The sequence below is a fragment of the Orcinus orca genome, chromosome 18 (genome assembly GCF_937001465.1).
Source record: "Orcinus orca chromosome 18, mOrcOrc1.1, whole genome shotgun sequence".
In the NCBI taxonomy this organism is placed as follows: domain Eukaryota; kingdom Metazoa; phylum Chordata; class Mammalia; order Artiodactyla; family Delphinidae; genus Orcinus; species Orcinus orca.
In genome coordinates this window covers 10,520,536-10,538,476 of record NC_064576.1, presented here as the reverse complement: position 1 = coordinate 10,538,476, position 17,941 = coordinate 10,520,536, and the positions used below count along the sequence as shown (strand labels likewise).

General features: G+C 41.5%; 1 protein-coding gene across 9 annotated transcripts in view; it reads left to right on the top strand.

Moving 5' to 3' along the window:
• Positions 1-6,978: 6,978 nt before the first annotated feature.
• The window catches only part of PCCA (propionyl-CoA carboxylase subunit alpha), a 385,988-nt gene continuing 375,025 nt past the window's right edge, over positions 6,979-17,941 (top strand). For 5 of the 9 annotated variants that reach the window (XM_033435088.2, XM_049701173.1, XM_049701172.1 and 2 more), the window contains exons 1-2: positions 6,980-7,138; positions 15,940-16,017. In XM_033435088.2, the coding sequence (XP_033290979.1) occupies positions 7,034-7,138; positions 15,940-16,017 (183 nt within the window). In that variant the 5' untranslated portion in view covers positions 6,980-7,033. Of the gene's footprint in view, positions 7,139-15,939; positions 16,018-17,941 lie in introns of all 9 variants that reach the window. The other 4 variants (XM_049701174.1, XM_049701176.1, XM_049701177.1 and 1 more) reach the window with 1 other exon arrangement.

Below are 17,941 nucleotides of genomic sequence, written 5' to 3'. Positions count from 1 at the left end.
GCAGGAAATTTAGCATAGAAAAACCCTATTGTCTAATCCAGTCACATGTAAATTTAGTTAATTGTCCCCAGTAATGCCCTTTATACATATTTTCTTAAAAAAATTTTTATTGGAGTATAGTTGATTTACAATGTTATGTTAGTTTCAGGGGTACAGCAAAGTGAATCAGTTATACATATACCTACTCTATTTTTTTAGACTCTTTTTCCATATAGGCCATTACAGAATATTGAGTAGAGTTCCCTGTGTTATACAGCAGGTTCTTATTAGTTTTCTATTTTATATATAGTAGTGTGTATGTGTCAGTCCCAATCTTCCAATTTATTCCTCCCCATCTTATCCCCTGGTAACCATAAGTTTGTTTTCTACATCCGTGATTCTACTTCTGTTTTGTAAATAAGTTCATTTGTACCTTCTTTTTTTAGATTCCATATATGTGATACCATACTTATCTTTCTTTGTCTGACTTAACTTCACTCAGTATGACAGTCTCTAGGTCCGTCCATGTTGCTGCAAATGGCATTATTTTGTTCTTTTTGAACAAATATCTTTTGGCTGAGTAACACTCCATTGTATATATGTATCACATCTTCTTTATCCATTCCTCTGTTGATGGACATTTAGATTGCTTCCTTGTCCTGGCTATTATAAATAATGCTGCAATGAACATTGGGGTGCATGTATCTTTTTGAATTATGGTTTTCTGTGGGTATATGCCTAGGAGTGGGATTGCTGGGTCATATGGTAGTTCTATTTTTAGTTTTTTTAAGGAACCTCCATACTGTTCTCCATAGTGGCTGTTTCAATTTACATTCCCACCAACAGTGCAGGAGGGTTCCCTTCTCTCCACACCCTCTCCACCCGCTTTATTGTTTGTAGACTTTTTGATAATGGTCATTCTGACTGGTGTGAGGTGATACCTCATTGAATTTTTTTTTTTAATATATAAACTTATTTATTTTATTTATTTTATTTTCAGCTGCATTGGGTCTTCGTTGCTGCATGCGGGCTTTCTCTAGCTGTGGTGAGTGGGGGCTACCCTTCATTGAGATGAGTGGGCTTCTCATTGTGGTGCCTTCTCTTGTGGAGCATGGGCTCTAGGCACTCAGGCTTCAGTAGTTATGGCATGCATGCTCAGTAGTTGTGGCTTGTGGGCTGTAGAGCGCAGGCTCAGTAGTTGTGGTGCACTGACTTAGTTGCTTCGTGGCATGTGGGATCTTCCTGGACCAGGGATCGAACCCGTGTCCCCTGCATTGGCAGGTGGATTCTTAACCACTGCACCACCAGGGAAGCCCTCACTGTAGTTTTGATTTGCATTTCTCTAATAATTAGTGATGTCGAGCATCTTTTCATGTGCTTTTTGGCCATCTGTATGTCTTCTTTGGAGAAGTGTCTGTTTAGGTCTTCTGCCCAATTTTTGATTGGGTTGTTTGTTTTTTTGATATTGAGCTGCATGAGCTGTTTGTATATTTTGGAGATTAATCCCTTGTCAGTTGCTTCATTTGCAGATATTTTCTCCCTATTTATCTACCTTTCAATTATCCTTTTTTTATGGTGATAAATTTTTTATTTTTGAATAATTTTAGATTTATAGGAAAGTGGTAAAGACAAAATACAGAGTTCCCATACACTCCTCACATAATTTCCCCTAATGTTAATGTCTTATGTTACCATGGTACGTTTGTTAAAACTAAGGAAACAACATTGGTACATTATTATTAACTAAACTCTAGACTCTATTTGAATTTCAGTAGTTTTTACAGTTTTTAGTTTTTGTATCCAGTCCAGGATATTGCACTGCATCATATGTCCTTAGCCATCTCTGGTCTGTGATAGTTTCTGTCTTTCCTTGTTTTTCATGACCTTGACAGTTTTGAGGAGTATTTAAAAATTTATTTATTTATTTATCTATTTATAAATTTCAGCTTTATTGAGGTATAATTGACATACAAAGTTGTAAGATGTTTAAAGTCTACATTGTGGTGATTTGATATACGTATACATTATGAAAGGATTTCCACCCATCTAGGTAATTAACACATCCATCACCTCATATATATAACTTTTTTTTATGGTGAGAACAATTAAGTTCTACTCTCTTAGCAAATTTCAGTTATATAATATGGTGTTATCAGTTATAGCCACCATGTTTTACATTAGATCCTCAGAACTTATTCATCTTATTGCTGAAAGTTTGCACTCTGTTACCAATCTCTCCCTATTTCCTCCCCTGCCCCAGCCCCTGGAAAGCACTTTCCTACTCTGTGTCTATGAGTTTGACATTTTTTCTTATTTTTTAGATTCTACATATAAGTGACATTATGTGGTATTTGTCCTTCTCCCTGTGGGTTATTTCACTTTATATACCATATCTTTATTCAGTCATTTGTTGATGGACACTTAGGTTGTTTCTATGTTTTGGCTGTTGTGAATAATGCTTCAACATGGGTGTACAGATATCTCTTCAATTTTCTGTTTTCATTTCCTTTGAATATATACCCCAAAGTGGGGTTGCTGGATCACATAGTAGCTCTATTTTTAGTTTTTTAAGGAACCTCCATACTGTTTTCCATAGTGGCTGCACCAATTTACATTCCCACCAACACTGTAGGAGGGTCCCCTTTTCTCGACACCGTCTTCAGCATTTATTACTTGTAAACTTTTTGACAATAGCCATTCTTACTGGTATGATGTGATAACTCATCATAGTTTTATTTGCATTTATTTCTCTGATAAGTATCAATGACGAGCGTCTTTTCATGTGCCTATTGGCCATCTGTATGTCTTCTCTGGAGAAATGTCTATTTAGGTCTTCTGTTTATATTTTGCTTGTTTTTGTTGTTGTTGTTGTTATTGAGTACAATCTGTAACTTTAAGTGGAGAGGGCAAAGGCATAGAGTTGTGTTCTATTAGTTAGGGTACACATTCGGCTACTGTTAACAAAGGCAAAACAAAACACAACACAGTAACTTAAATAAGATACAGTGTTTTTCTCTTTTGCATAAAAATCTGAGCAAAACCTTCCAGGGCTGATATAGCAGCTCCATAGTGTCACCTTCGAGCTCCTTGGATATTGTTTTGTCTTCCTCAACGCCTGACTTCCTTCTTATCATCTAAGATGACAACTTTGCCCCCAACATTATGCCCACATTCTGGCAAGCTGGGAAGAGGAGAAGGGAAAGTAGAAGGCATGCCCCTTCCCTTTAGGGGCACAACCCAGAAGTTACCCATGTCACTTTTGCTTACATCCCATTGGCCAAAACTTAGTAACCTAGCCACTCTTGCTGTGATGGAAGTTGGCAAATGTAGTTATTCCCTGAGGGCCATGTACCCAGCTAATTGTGAGAGTTCTTTTACTAAAGAAGCAAGAGGAAGGTGGGTATTAGGGGACAACTAGCAGTCTCTGCCACAGTCCATGCCTTCATCACTTAAAGAGTTCTGCACGACTACTCTTCTCACTAGTGTAACAGTCAGGATTCAGCCAAGGAAGCACACCTCCATAAGACTCTACTTTTACGGGGGGAATACGATAGCATTTTGGCTCTCCAGGAATTAGCATCAGTTCAGAGCTAGAGTCCAGTAATCCCTGAAAATTTTGGTTATTTTCCCTTCCCGCAGTACATACTCACATTCATCAGTGGCTACAGGCTACTGGCAGAGAAAGAGTGATTACAAGAGTCTGCTTGAAGCATTGGTAGACAAGTGGGACAAGCTGGATAAGGGGGATAGCAGAGAAGCTAAGCATGTCTGGCTGCCAGATAGGAATGTGAGGAAGGCTCTCAGAAAGGGGTCATGAGAAGCAATTGCTTCTGGACAGCTACCACCTCTGGGGGTCTGCAGCCAAGTGTCTGGTGGTGGGCCTGGGGTTGCTGGTGGTCAGCAGGGCTAGCAGTTGGGAAAAACAAGCTGGATGCAGAGTGGAGGCTGAGGACATGTGGTCTTCCAGGAAACTGTGTTCCTTACCTTTCAGTAATAATCTGGGAGTATTGGCTGCCACTTCACTCCTGCTTTCTTTTTTTTAAATTAAATTTATTTATTTATTATTTTTGGCTGCGTTGGGTCTTCGTCACTGTGCGCGGGCTCTCTCCAGTTGAGGTGAGCGAGGCCCACTCCTTGCTGCGGTGCGCGGGCCTCCCACTGCAGTGGCTCCCCCCGTTGTGGAGCACGGGCTCCAGGCGCTCGGGCTTAGCCGCTCTGTGGCACGTGGGATCTTCCTGGACCAGGGCTTGAACCTGCGCCCTGCATGGCAGGAGGACTCCTAACCACTGCGCCACCAGGGAAGCCCCCACTCCTGCTTTCTAAATATCTTACAAGGTCCTCTTTTGGTTAACTCTAACCAGGAACCATATAGGGCAGAGGATTTGGGGAAACATAATTTCCACTCTGGTTTACCTAGTCTGTTAGTGCTCCAAACTCAGGGAGAGCCAAATATATGTATGTAGCGCAAAGTTCAGGGTCTCTAGGTGGAGTGCAGTCTTGCTACTTATTGCTCATGTGGCTGCTTATGATTCCCTGATTTACACCCCAGCTTCCCTCGGCTCCATGCACACCATGCAACAGTAGGGCAGTATCTTGTAACAGGATACGGGGGATCACAGGGGAGATTGGCATCTGACTTCTCAAGAGCAACTCTGGAAGCTAGAAGATGATGTAAAATGTTTTCAGAATTCTGAGAGGAGATTTATTATTTCTAGCAAAGGCAGAGTAACTGGTTCCAGACTGGTTCTAGATGGAGAAGCTGGTTCCCTCCCACTATAGATAAATAGAAAATTGGACAAAATATATGAAACAACTATTTTCAGACATCGGTAACAGGAAGTGGGTTTTGGAGATGATAAACATCCCAAAATGTGTGGCGTAGCTTGGAGAAGGTAGAACTGTTCAGCTCAAAACTGGCAATTATATTCCCTTGAAAACATGGTATTAGAATTACAGGCTATATCAAAGAAAGCAAAAACAATATTGTCCCGGGCTTTGAAAGCAGCCATTTTACTAAAGAGGTACCATGGCATAACAGGGGTCATCAGCTTTCAGATTCTGGTTTGCTGTATTGGGGTGGTCACCATTAAGTTATCACCACATATATCAGGTTTCATTTTGTCAGTACCTCACTTGTGAATTGATTAGGATACAGTTCTGGCTGCTATAGTAAAGACAGAAATAACAATGATTTAAACAAGATAAAAATTTATTTCTCTGTCACATAACAGTCCATGCATTAAACAATAGAAGACTGATAAGATGATTCCACAGAGTAGGGGACCTTGGCTCCTCCTATCTTATTGCTCTGCTATTTTCAACATGGGGCTTCTATCTCACGAGTTAAGATGGTTGCTCCAGCACGCACCAGTATGTCTTCTTTCAGGAAGGAGGGAAGAGGAAATGGAAGGCATGCCTCTACTCTTTAAGGGCACAATTCTTACATTCCATAAAGCACACCTTAGTCACATGTCCACACCTTGTTGTTAGGGAGGGTGGATAGTGCAGCCTTTAGCTGGGTGGCCATGTGCTCAGCTAAAGCTCAGGAGCTCTTTTACTAAAGAAAGGAGTGGAGAATAGATATTATGGAACAAGTAGTTTCTGCCACAACTGCCGTACAAGAAAATAACTTCTATAAGACAAAACAGGAGAATCACTCCAAAGGGTAAAAATGGGAGGAAGGAAAAGAAAAAAAGAGAAAAGCAGGTTTCCTGGGTAGGAAATGAGCCCATCCTTAGATACCTAAGTGAGAAATCCTGTGAAACTGATATAAATTTTTATATTGTGTGTCATGCAAGTTCCTGCTTACATTTTAAAATTCCATTGCGTCACCTCTCAGCTATCCTTAAACAGTTTGTATCTCTTTTGGCATTTGCCATGTTGTAAGACATTCTGTGTCATTCCTAGCTTTGTTAACTGTCTCAAGGTGACTCTGTATGAGAAGCAAAATAGTTAAGAGAGCGCCCCTGATGCTATCGTATATATAGGTGAGAGGACCTGATGTCTGAGATTTGCTTCAGAATACTCCAGCAAAAAATAAGCAGGGGGAATAGATGAAACGAGATTGACAAAATGTTGATTTGTTGAAGATGTGTGATGGGTGCCTGGGTGATCATAAGACTATTTTCTCTGTTTTGTGTCTGTTAAAAACTGTCCATAATAAAACAAAAGTCCAGTCCCTGAAGACAGCCAGACCTGGGTTCAAACCCTAGTTTCACTACTTACAAGCTGAGTGGCTTTTCCTCTCTATAAATTCAGTTTCTTAAAATGGGAAATGTATAGGCCAATAGGGTTCTTACAAAGATTAAAAGAGACAAAATTTGAGGCATCTAACAAGGGCTAGCCCTTAGTAGTTGTGTTAATAAACGTGCCGACTTGCAAGCAACAGAAACTGACTTTGGTTATGGCTAATTCCTCTGACACGCAGATGTTAGTATATGCAGAAGAGGTAGGGCTTGAGCTGGGATCTCTGATTTCTAGACCTAGAGCGTTTTCTATGTTACCACATTTGTCCAAAACCTTACCTTGGTTTGGCGCTTTGCAACTTACGCCTTCAAACTTACAGGATCTTAGTTTGGGTACCTGCCTGGAACTTAGGTCACTCGAGACTGTAGGGTGGCCCTGGGCTGAGGGGTGGTCAAGGGGCGGAGTTACCTCACTGACGTTCGCTGGCCGCACTGCGTGTAAGTTGCTAAGTGGAAGCTGGCGCAATACGGGGTTTACCCCAAGCAGGCGCGGATCAACCGCCGCCAGAACACACGTGTGTCCTCCCTGTCTCGCTCATTGCCGGGATAGTGTCGGGCCGGCAGCCCCAAGCTGGCTCCTGGCTGGCCGCTCGGCCAGCCTCCCCCGCGGCCCAGCACGCGCTTGCCCAGCATCCAGGCTCCCGGCTCCCGCGGTTGGGCGAGTCCCGCTCCCGGTCCCTCCCTTCCCCGCAGTAGGGGGCGGGGCCACGGATCCCAGGCTCGTGATTGGCCGAATTGTAGGCGCTCCCTTTCTCCGACTCCTTCCGCGGGGTGAGAGGTCAGCGGAGCTCCGGTCTGCAGGGGCAGCAATGGCGGGTCTCTGTGTCGGGGAGGCAGCGCTGGTCACAGCAGGACGGCGTGGACGGCGGTGGCCGCAGCCACTGTTGCGGAGCGCGGCGCTATGGACCCTGAAGGTGAGGAGCGCCGGGACTCCCCGTGGGCCTGGGTCTCACTGGGCTCCCAGCCCCGCACCGCCAGGCGGTGGCTAGTGCTGCGTAGAGCGCTCCGTAGGTGTCCGGGCGACACTCGGCGCCGGGTTCCGCGTCGGACCGCGCCCCTAACTCCCTCTCCCTCCGGAGTTCGCCCTGGAGCGGGGCAGAGCCGGCGTCCTTCGCCCCAGCTGTTACTCGGAGTATCATGGAGGGCCGAGCGGCCCAAGGAGCCTGTAGGCGTGAGTTTTCTGCTTTCTCGGGAGCGGCTGACAGCCACCTGGCTGTAATGTACGTGCATTTCCCGTGCTCCCGCTCTTCGGCCATGAGGTTTTGGCTTGTCTTGAGCTTTCCAGGTGTATTTTTAAGGGTCCTTATCGTTTCCATTTTCTTTTGCCTCCTTCCTGCTTTGAAGGGACACTAAATTGCTGTTCAAGTAGAGTTAGGGTTTTGAGTTTGTCTCACCTTTTAAAGTATCATAAGATGTCAGGATTGCTACTACCTTTGCTTGAGTTGAGAGCCTATTTTAATTGTATTATATCATTATATACTGTATATGCATCTTGTGAGTATTTCTCTTCTCTGTAGTGGTTAGCCTGATGTTTGTGCTCTTCTAAACACATCTCTGCACTGTATGTTCTAGGGTTTTCATGGTGGTAGCCTTGACTTATACGTTGGAGTGTTTGTGTGTGGCTCTTAACACTTTTTGTCTTCAACATGGAGTCTCTTGTAAGTTCTAAACGAAGACTACCTAACTTACTTTATTAACAGTTTAAGTGACTTGAACAAATTATTTAAAATAAAGGTTTCTCTGAAAACCACCTGTTATCTTCCTTTTAAAAAAACAGGCACGTAACTTGATTTATTGTCATTTAACTTTTAGAATTGGAAGACACGTTAGAGATGATTTGGTGCATCCTACTCTTTTAAAGAGGAGGGAGCTTAGTCCCAGGTGAGAAATGTTCAGCTACAGCTGAACATGGAAGTGAAAGTAAGTCTGCAGGTGCATTAGCTTAGTGTCAGCTTTAGAATGCCCACTCTCAAAAAACCCAAAGTTTGTGTGGGCACACAATTTATTGTTTCTTAATCTTTAGTGTTCTTTCATCTTTTAATCTTTTTTGGCCACATCACTTGCAGTTGCAAAACTCTGAATGCATTTATTGATGTGTAGGAGGCAGCATGGTGTGGTGGGAAGGCATGGGCTTTGGAGTCACACAGATGAAGTTTGGTATATTAAATAAGTCATCTCTTTGGGCCTCCGCTTCTTCCTTTCAGCTGTTTTTTCAGCAAGTCTTTCTCTACTTCCTGTGTTCCATCTCTATGAAATGAATATAATTTCTCTTTTAGAAATTTTAGTCTGTTAAGGAGACAGACAAGTGTGAAATGCTATTAGGGGAGAGGTCCTAGTGCTGTATAGAAGAAAATAAAATGGAGGGATTTGACCAAGTCTAGATTTTGAGCTTTGTGTCCTAGATACTGTTCTGGTGCTCTACTTGAATTAATTTGTCCAATCCTCACAACAGCCATATAATCCCCATTTACAGATGGAGAAATTGAGGCACAGTTTTATGTGACTTGCTCAAACCATGCCTAAGGTAAGGGAGTTTTCCTTTGGAAGTGAAAGTTGAAACAAGTTTTGAAGGACAAAGTGACTTTTTTCTAGGCAAAGAGAGAAGAAAGAGGTGAACGTTATATGTGAGAGAGCAGCACGTACAAAAGTCCTGGGCCAGAGGGCATGACAAGGTAGGAGAACTGAGAAAAGGCTACTGAGGCTCTGGTATTGAGATTAGATGGTGCTGGGGAGGTAGGTAGGAGTCAGACCATGCTGGGCCTTGCTGTAGGCCGTGCTTGGTTTTATGGGAAACCATTCATGTTGGAGTTGGGAGGAATTATTACACTGACATATTTTAGTGTGGAGAGGTTGAGAGAGAAGGAAGTTGTTACTCTGTTTACTGCTGTACACTTATTGTACAACATATAAACTGATTTTTCTTACCCAGTTTCTTCCTTTTAATGTGTTGGCAGAGCCTGCATCTTGTCTACTTCTGTTTTCTTTCTTTTTAAAAAAATATTTATTTATTTATTTGGCTGCACCGAGTCTTAGTTTTTCTCTTTTGTTACTGTTTTACAAAAGATGCAGTGATAGTTTACATCTCATTGGTTGCTATTAATCTGGCACTTTGTGAAAGTTATAGTGTGTAAGAACAGTCCTATGGCAGTGGGATGGTTAGGTTTCCTAGAAGCAGAGCCTGAAGAGAGATTTTGTGCAGGTGGTAGTAGTTGAGAAGAATGAAGAAAACAAGCTAGAGCAGGGGAAAAAAATCTAAGCAAGGAAGGGGATCCAGATGGAAACTAGATTCAGTTTCATCCCACAGGGGAGCCCTGGAGCAGTGGTTCTCAAAGCAGGGGACTCCAGCCAGCGGCGACAGCGGCAACAGCAGCATTACCTGGGTACTTGCTAGGAATGCACATCTTCTAGCTCTACCCTAGACCTGCCAAGTTTGAAAATCTGGCGTTAGAGCCCAGCCATCTGTTTTAACAAGCCCTTCTCCAGGTGATACTGATGCACAGTTAAGTTTGAGAAGCACTGTTCTAGTTCAGCCCTGTGCAATAAACATAAAATGTGAGCTGCAAATGTAATTTAATATTTTCTAGCACTCACATTGAAAATTGTTTTAAAAGGTTAAATATTAATGTACTTTATTTAACCCAGTATATTTAAAATATTTCAATATGTTAATGTAAAAAATTAACAAGGTTTTTTTTGTTGTTTGTTTGTTTTTGGTATTAAGTCTTCAAATCTGGTGTGTATTATACACTTGGAGCACATTGGAATTTGGACTGGCATATTTCAAGTGCTCAGAAGCTGCCTGTGGCTAGTGGCTGCCATATTGGACAGCCAGCCCTAAAGCACAGATTGCAATACTAAATTGGACCCACCTTGAGATGAGGGGCGGGGGCAGCCTTTTGAACCCTGTGTGAGTCAGTCATTGGCTGTGGGCTGGGAGGGATGTAGCTCCCAGGCTTGATGGAGAACTCCTGTCTAGTTGAGGCAAATGGGGCAAACTAGGGAGCAGGTGTGAGCCATGAGTAGGATACATGTACAGAGTACACCCAGAGTACACCAGCTGGGGGCCTTCACCACCTGGTGAACAGGTTCTGGATGTACACCAACATCTGCTACAGGTGGGGTGGGAGGAATGGCCTGGTTGGGGAGCTGTAGTGGAATGAGGAAGTTTTAAAGTTGATGTATATAGTTCTCTGGTGTTCCAGCTTTTACTATGGAGGCAGAGCTGGAGAATCTTGAGTTTTATTCCCCCAGTTTTATTGAGAAGTAATTGACATGAATCTTGAGATTTGATCATCTCTCTCAAATGTTACGTATTCAGCTTAGCTTGTAACAGAAGGTCTTGGCAGACAGTTGAAGATTGGGATGGCAAGTGAGGTCCTGAAGGCTAAATAGTCAGTGTCTGTGAAGGAAAAGCTGTGCTTAAGTGAAAAAGCCTGACTTCCGGCAGTGTTTTTAAAGGGTTTTTTTTCTGGTCACTGTGGTTCTGTTAAAATGCTGGAAGAAATATTTGGCTGGTGCGTCCCAGCTCTGTGTCGTGAAATGTGAAAGAGCGGACCTTCGCCTGGAAGTTTTGAAGATGAAGCACTATCAAATATTTACTTTTACTTGGTAAGAGCATGTTATGACTCCATTAATCCACAATTTTGAGGATGGTTTCTTTGAAGCATTGGTTGGCCAATAAGTTTGTTCGGGGTTTTCCATAACATCTTATAGTAAAACCCGAATGAACTTTTTGGCCAACCCCAATAGCATGCATCCTGATAATGAATTAACCTGTCAACAGAATTGTTTTAGTATTATACACCTGAATGCCGCTGTGGTTATGTTAAGAGGAATACTTTTGGTTTGGCAGGATTAGTGTTTAAGTTCTTCTTTAAACATGAGTCTAGTGGATTTACCAGTTTGGGCTGCCACCTGAGGCCACATCTAGAATGTGAAAGTAGGTGGTCTCCTAGTTAGAAAAGGGCAGTCCTTGTTGGCAATGGCCGGAAGGCATGTGAACAGTTTGTGTACAAGCTGTACCCCTTTTTTTGGTTAACAGTTATTGTATGCTTACTTCAACATATGCAAAACTGTGCTAGGCATTTTACACATTTTCATTTAATCCTCATGGCAGCCTTATGTCCTAGATAAGTAGTTTTTATGCCCAGTTTATATGTGAGGAAAATTATGTTTAAGAAATGTCAGAGCCAGCATTTGAACCGGGGTCTGAATCTGAGTCTAGATCACAGCTCTTATATTATTACTTTTATGGGAACTCCGAAATGGCCTGGTTTTATTTATTCATTTATTTGTTTGTTTGTTTTTTTATGGCTGCGTTGGGTCTTCATTGCTCCCTGCGGGCTTTCTGTAGTTGCGGCGGGTCTTCATTGCTGCCCGCAGGCTTTCTCTAGTTGCGGTGAGCGGGGGCTACTCTTCGTTGCAGTGTGTGGGCTTCACATTGGCTCTAGGCGCGTGGGCTTCAGTAGTTGTGGCTCGCGGGCTCTAGAGCACAGGCTCAGTAGTTGTGGTGCACGGGCTTAGTTGCTTCACGGCATGTGGGATCCTCCTGGACCAGGGCTCGAACCCGTGTCCCCTGCATTGGCAGGCGGATTCTTAACTGCTGTGCCACCAGGGAATCCCTGGCCTGGTATAATTTTAAGAAAGAAAGCTACAGCTGCATAATTGGATTTAGTTTTTGTGTAATAGCTTCCATTTTCTTGGTGCTTTACCATTTATAAAGGCTTGATTTTTTTTTTTTTCAACAGCCCTGTAGGAAAGCAAGGGAGGTGTCATCTAGTACATTTTATAGATGGAAGCTGGAGTCCAGAGAAATTATTTGCTCAATGTTTCATACCTATGAAGCAGTGGAGCTAAGAGTTGATCCAGGTCTTGTGGCTCTGAAGGTCGTGCTACTTCCCACGTGCCACATTGTTAGCTGGCATTTCTTTTCTAAGTGTGGAAAATATTGGAAATCTTTATTCTTGCAGAAGAGAACCAATGCAGTACATTATTGGGAAGTCATTTTGCATACACTGACCTTTCTCCTTTTGGCTGTCATAGGCTAAATAGTCTTTATAAATAGAGTTGATTAAAGTTTCTCCTTTGAACACACTTGTTCTAGGAAGTATCTTAAAAGAATTTTGGACTGAGCTTGTAGCCATTTTTTTATATGCTTAAGAAAAATAACATTAAAAATGCTATGTAGAGGTCCAAATTAGCAGAGTTCTACTAACTTGTCCCTTGTATTAAAAAAAAAAAATTATGTTGTAGCTCTACAAAATTATCTGATTTTTGACTTGTTTTCTTTATAACTTTGAACTTCCATGAAGGTCTGCCAGGAGTAAACAGGAACACAAGAGAGCCGTTGTGGGGCTGACTGCAAACCAGTTTGGACTTGCTGTGGGAATGGCCCAAACTCTTGTTTTTCCTCAGTAGTTTGTTCTGATTGCTTGTACCGTTTCTACTTCTAGTTTCTTGGCTCATTAGGGGCATCTATGTTTTTTTAATTTTGGGGCCACATTATCACAAATTCACATGTGTACAGCTGTATGCTTTCTTTTTTTGGTAATGGTGGTAAAATATAATCTGTTAGATCTTCAGAACCAACTATTTAAAAATAGTAATAAAAAGATTTAAAAAACCCCAATTTGATCAGTTAGGTAGTGCTAGTTCTTCTGCTACATTTTGGTCAGGTGTAATTTGTAAGAGTTGATTTAGTTTTAAGAACTGTGTGGTATAGACATTTTTGAGTTTTGTGTTATTGGTAGTTTCCTGAAAGTAAATGTGTGTTACATTGAGTCAGCTGACCCAAACATTTCTCAGAGCTTGAATTGTTCTAGGTTAGAAACTGTTCTGTTGGGACCAAGTTTAGCTTAGTCCATTTTTCATGAGACCATCTGATGAGATAGAGTCCTGAGGTTTTTATTCCCAAAGGTATTCTAGAAACTTAATTCATATTTATTCAGATCTCTGAAATTAGCTCTATTTCCACCGAATAGCTCAGCGTTTGTTGCTCTCGGAGCAGTTCAGCAGTGAGATCTGTGTCACCATCCTCTTGGCCCACATGTTCAGTTTGGATTAACTGCATATTCTTCATAATTGTCCGATGCTTGCACATGTTAGAATCCCTGTACTAAGCTCTTGATTTTTGAATATTAGTGGTGTAGGTTAGTAGGGACCTTAGAGAAAACTCATCTGAGCTTTCATTTGTCAGTAGAGGGTAGAGGAGTTAAAGTGGTTTGCTCAAGTCCTAGAAATAGTGTCAGCTGAGCTAGGGTTAGAACTCAGGTTCCTTGGTTTCTTCTCCCAGAGTTCTGGGACGTGTTCCCTTCCCCAGACATAAACATCGCTGTTTATTCTCTCTCTCCAAAGCTAATTAGAATACCTAAAATGTCTACCCCAGATTGTGTTTTGTCTCTGGAAGACTCACATTTGGTTTTTGCCATCAGGAATCAGTTACGCCCTTTATTTGTTAGTGACTAAAGACACATGTATGATTTTGCCTTTTGTAAAAGGATATGTTGACGTGTTCCTACAACAGAACATTGTGTGCCTTATGATACTAGGAAAAATTTGTAAAACTGTAAACTGTTTTGTTTCATTTTATAAAATTGATAGGAAGCTGGTATGCTATTTACTTTCTTGTGTAAATAGCCTAGCGCTACCTTGCAGCGGAATAAATGTGAGAAATTCCCAGGTAGGTTTTGCTTTTCTTTATATTTAGAGTTTGCTTTCTGCATTGGCTGAGGCTGTAAACACAAGATATGATTTTTAGGGGAGGGAGTATTATCTTTATCCTATTAAGTTTGATATAAGAGTAAAGTTCACAGATTATAGCTATTCTGCTGAGGGCAGTGGAAGACTGAATTTTTATTTGAACACATAGGAGTGGTGAGACCCCCTTGGTAGATTGTTTTTTACCCCAAATCATATCTTTGCACAGATGTTATTGTTAATGTGGGAAGTGCCACTATTTGTATTATCTCAAGATAAAAAACTTCAGAATGCTTTTAATAGATCTGTGCTTAAATCTTGTTACTCTTGCAGCCTAGCCCTTGTGACTTGAAAATTTAAAATTCTTGAGACTCAGTTTTCTCATTTTAAAAATTGGGACTAATACTCTTGAACTCACAGGGATGCTTGCATGACTATGAGAGTGAGTTTTGTTGCTGTGAAAGAGACACAGTAATAAAGTCAATTTTCTTCCCATTCTCAGTTCATTGTTCATCATCAGTCCTTTTTACTTGGTAATGTAGGTTTTGTTTTGTAAAGTGTATCTTTCTTATCTACTACATTCACTTTTGCATAAAGATTACATTTTGTAATTTGGGGCTATATATTTCTAAAAAAATAACTGTATACATCTTTTTCATTTTAAAATGCAATAAAAATTTTTTGCTTCGTATTTGAGTTATATTAGAAAATTCTCCGACGTAGTACCTGTTGCCTTTTGCCCCTGTCCACCCCCCCTCTTTTTTTTGGCTGCGCTGGATCTTGGTTGCTGCTCGCGGGGTCTTTAGTTGCAGCGAGCAGGGGCTACTCTTCCTTGAGATGTGTGGGCTTCTCATTGCGGTGGCTTCTCTTTGTGCGGAGCATGGGCTCTAGGCGTGCGGTTTCAGTAGTCGCAGCACATGGGCTCAGTAGTTGCGGCTCATGGGCTCTAGAGCACAGGCTCAGTAGTTGTGGCGCACGGGCTTAGTTGCCCCTCAGCACTTGGGATCTTCCTGGACCAGGGATCGAACCTGTGTCCCCTGCATTGACAGGTAGATTCTTAACCACTGGACCACCAAGGAAGTCCCCCACCGCCTTTTTTTTTCTTGGTCTACCTTCATCAGTGACTACTGGCTAAATTATTTTCTTAAACTTTGGCTATAACCTTTATTACTGATTATTCTTAATGTTTTAAAGGCTTAAGATATACTTTTTTTTTTTTGCGGTACGCGGACCTCTCACTGTTGTGGCCTCTCCCGTTGTGGAGCACAGGCTCTGGACGCACAGGCTCCGGGCGCACAGGGTCAGCGGCAATGGCTCACGGGCCCAGCCGCTCCACGGCATGTGGGATCTTCCCGGACTGGGGCACGAACCCATGTCCCCTGCGTTGGCAGGCGGACTCTCAACCACTGCGCCACCAGGGAAGCCCCCAAGACATACTTTTTCCACAAACATTTATGGTAATGAATTAGAAGTGAACTTGATTATTAGTATTACCTTTTCATTTTTATTTGCCAAACCACGTTTATACCAGAATAAGTAAAATAAGAAATCATGTTTAAGACATTAGCAAATAAAAAATAATATTTTGTTATTTTTCTGGCCGCTGTTAAAATTGAAGCTCTTTGAATGCCAAGTCACTTGTTTTATGTTGTATAAAGTTCTGCATGGTATGTGACATTCTGATCCTGCCATATCAGTCTGCATGATCAGAAAGACCTTTCTTCTAATTTTACTTGACCCATTGGCTCTTATTCTACTTTTCTGGAGATTGTTTTGATGCCTTTGGTTTCCTCATGTGTGCCAAGGGGATGTGTCTAGTTATGATTTACCTTCTATAGTTATGGTATGTTGCTTAGAACTACATATATTGATTGATGAAACACTGTAGCTAGAAGCATACTGGAAGAATTACCCTGAAAAATATTTACTTGAAAATAAACTTGAAAATGAATGAACTTGAAAAATAAAGTTCATTCAAGTATCTGTAGTTTATTTCACTTTCTTTTTTTTCTTTTGATAGCATGTTCCACATTATTCAAGACAGCATTTAGTGGTGTCTCGTAGTCTTTGTTCAGCGGCATATGATTCTAATGAAAAAGTAAGTATTTAAAAAATACTTTTAACGGTTAAGTTATAATGGTTTTACTTTGTTGTCTCCATGTTATGTTCACTGGGCAGATTAAATTTTATTGATGCTGTGTAATTATTTATTGCTCTACATCATAGGTTTTATAAGTGCTCAATCTTTGTTCCTTTTTTCATTGTGGGCCACAGCCTGAGTCTTTAAATTTTGTATTTTTACCTATACCACAAATCGAATAAATTTACAATGTGTTTCCCTTGTTTTCAGCAGGATCACTAATACAACATTCTTTCTTAGACTAGGCAGTTGAGAGATTTTGATTAAACTATTGGGTTTTTTTTTTCATTTACTTAATATTTGTAAGATTCATTTTGAATGACGGCAATTATGGGTATTGTAAATTTTGGGACAGGGAAATTCCAGTTAAAATCTTGATACATGATAATGTTTGAGGCTTGTAAGAGGAGAGATAAAGGAACTAGAAGTGGTGATTGGAGGTAAAACATGATTTGGTGACAATAAAGGCATCAAAGAAGGCAGAAGAAGAGTTTTGGTTAAGATGAGATGGTTCAAGTTAAATGTCATTAAAGTAGAACTAATATGAATGATCATCTGAGAATGAAATAGTCTTCTAACTTGTCGGTTGACATATGCAAAACTACTCAAAAGAATCTGGAGGCTCGGGGGAAAAAAAGGGTGTATATCACTGCAGTTCAAAAGAAATATATTGTGGACACAATTGTAGGGCATATGTAATTTTATGTTTTCTAATAGCCACATTAAAAAGAAACAGGTGAGGGCTTCTCTGGTGGCGCAGTGGTTGAGAGTGTGCCTGCTGATGCAGGGGACACGGGTTCGTGCCCCGGTCTGGGAAGATCCCACATGCTGCGGAGCAGCTGGGCCCGTGAGCCATGGCCGCTGAGCCTGCACATCCGGAGCCTGTGCTCCGCAACGGGAGAGGCCGCAACAGTGAGAGGCCCGTGTACTGCAAAAAAAAAAAAACAAAAAAACAAAACAGGTGAAATTAACTTTAATGTATTTTATTTTATTTTATTATTTTTTATGTTTTGGCCATGCCACAAGGCATGAGGGATCTTAGTTCCCCTACCAGGGATCGAACCTGTGCCCCCTGCATTGGAAGCACGGAGTCTTAACCACTGGATCCCAGGGAAGTCCTGGCATTGATAATACAGTGTTTAAAACTTGCACCATTATACTCTGGTTATGTCATATCATGGTGTGTTTTGACACAAATACCGAGGTGTGAACTCTGGCTTTACTGCTAGTTAACTTTGCCGGTGACTTAGGCAAGTGATTATGCTTCATCAGACCTCAATTTTCTCATTTTAAAATTGGGATTTTATCAAAACTGACCTCATAGGACTCTTACGAGGATTAAATGAGGTAGTACGCAGAAGGGATTTTCCACAGTACCTGGCATATAGGTAATGTCAGCTGCTTAATATTATCCTTAACTGTTTTGTTCATTCAGTTTTGTACATTTGGAAACGGAAGCTTAAAACCCAAATAGTAAGTGTAAGCTGGGTGTAAACGCAAGACTGTCTTTCTCCTGAGCTGGTGGGTTTACCCACTGTGCTGTACTCCTTCTCGGAAGTGCTTGGTGAGTGACTCGGGATCTAGAGTTCTGCCGCCATTCCTCCAAATACCCAGTGGAACAGGCCAGCTCAGCCTTTCTCTTGGTCCCTGAATGGAGAGAAGTGTCCTTGCTGGTTTTAGATGCCAGCTATGATCTAAACATAGGGAAGGGAAAAAAGGAAGGAGGGGTAGAGAGAGAACGGATTAAAAGAAAATAACTTAAAAAAATTCTCATGAAACTTCCAGTGTGTTTTCTACCCCATGACAGCAATAGCAAAGGTATAAAACAGTTGCTACACACCCCAGTGTTCATAGCAGCATTATTTACAGTTGTCAAGACATG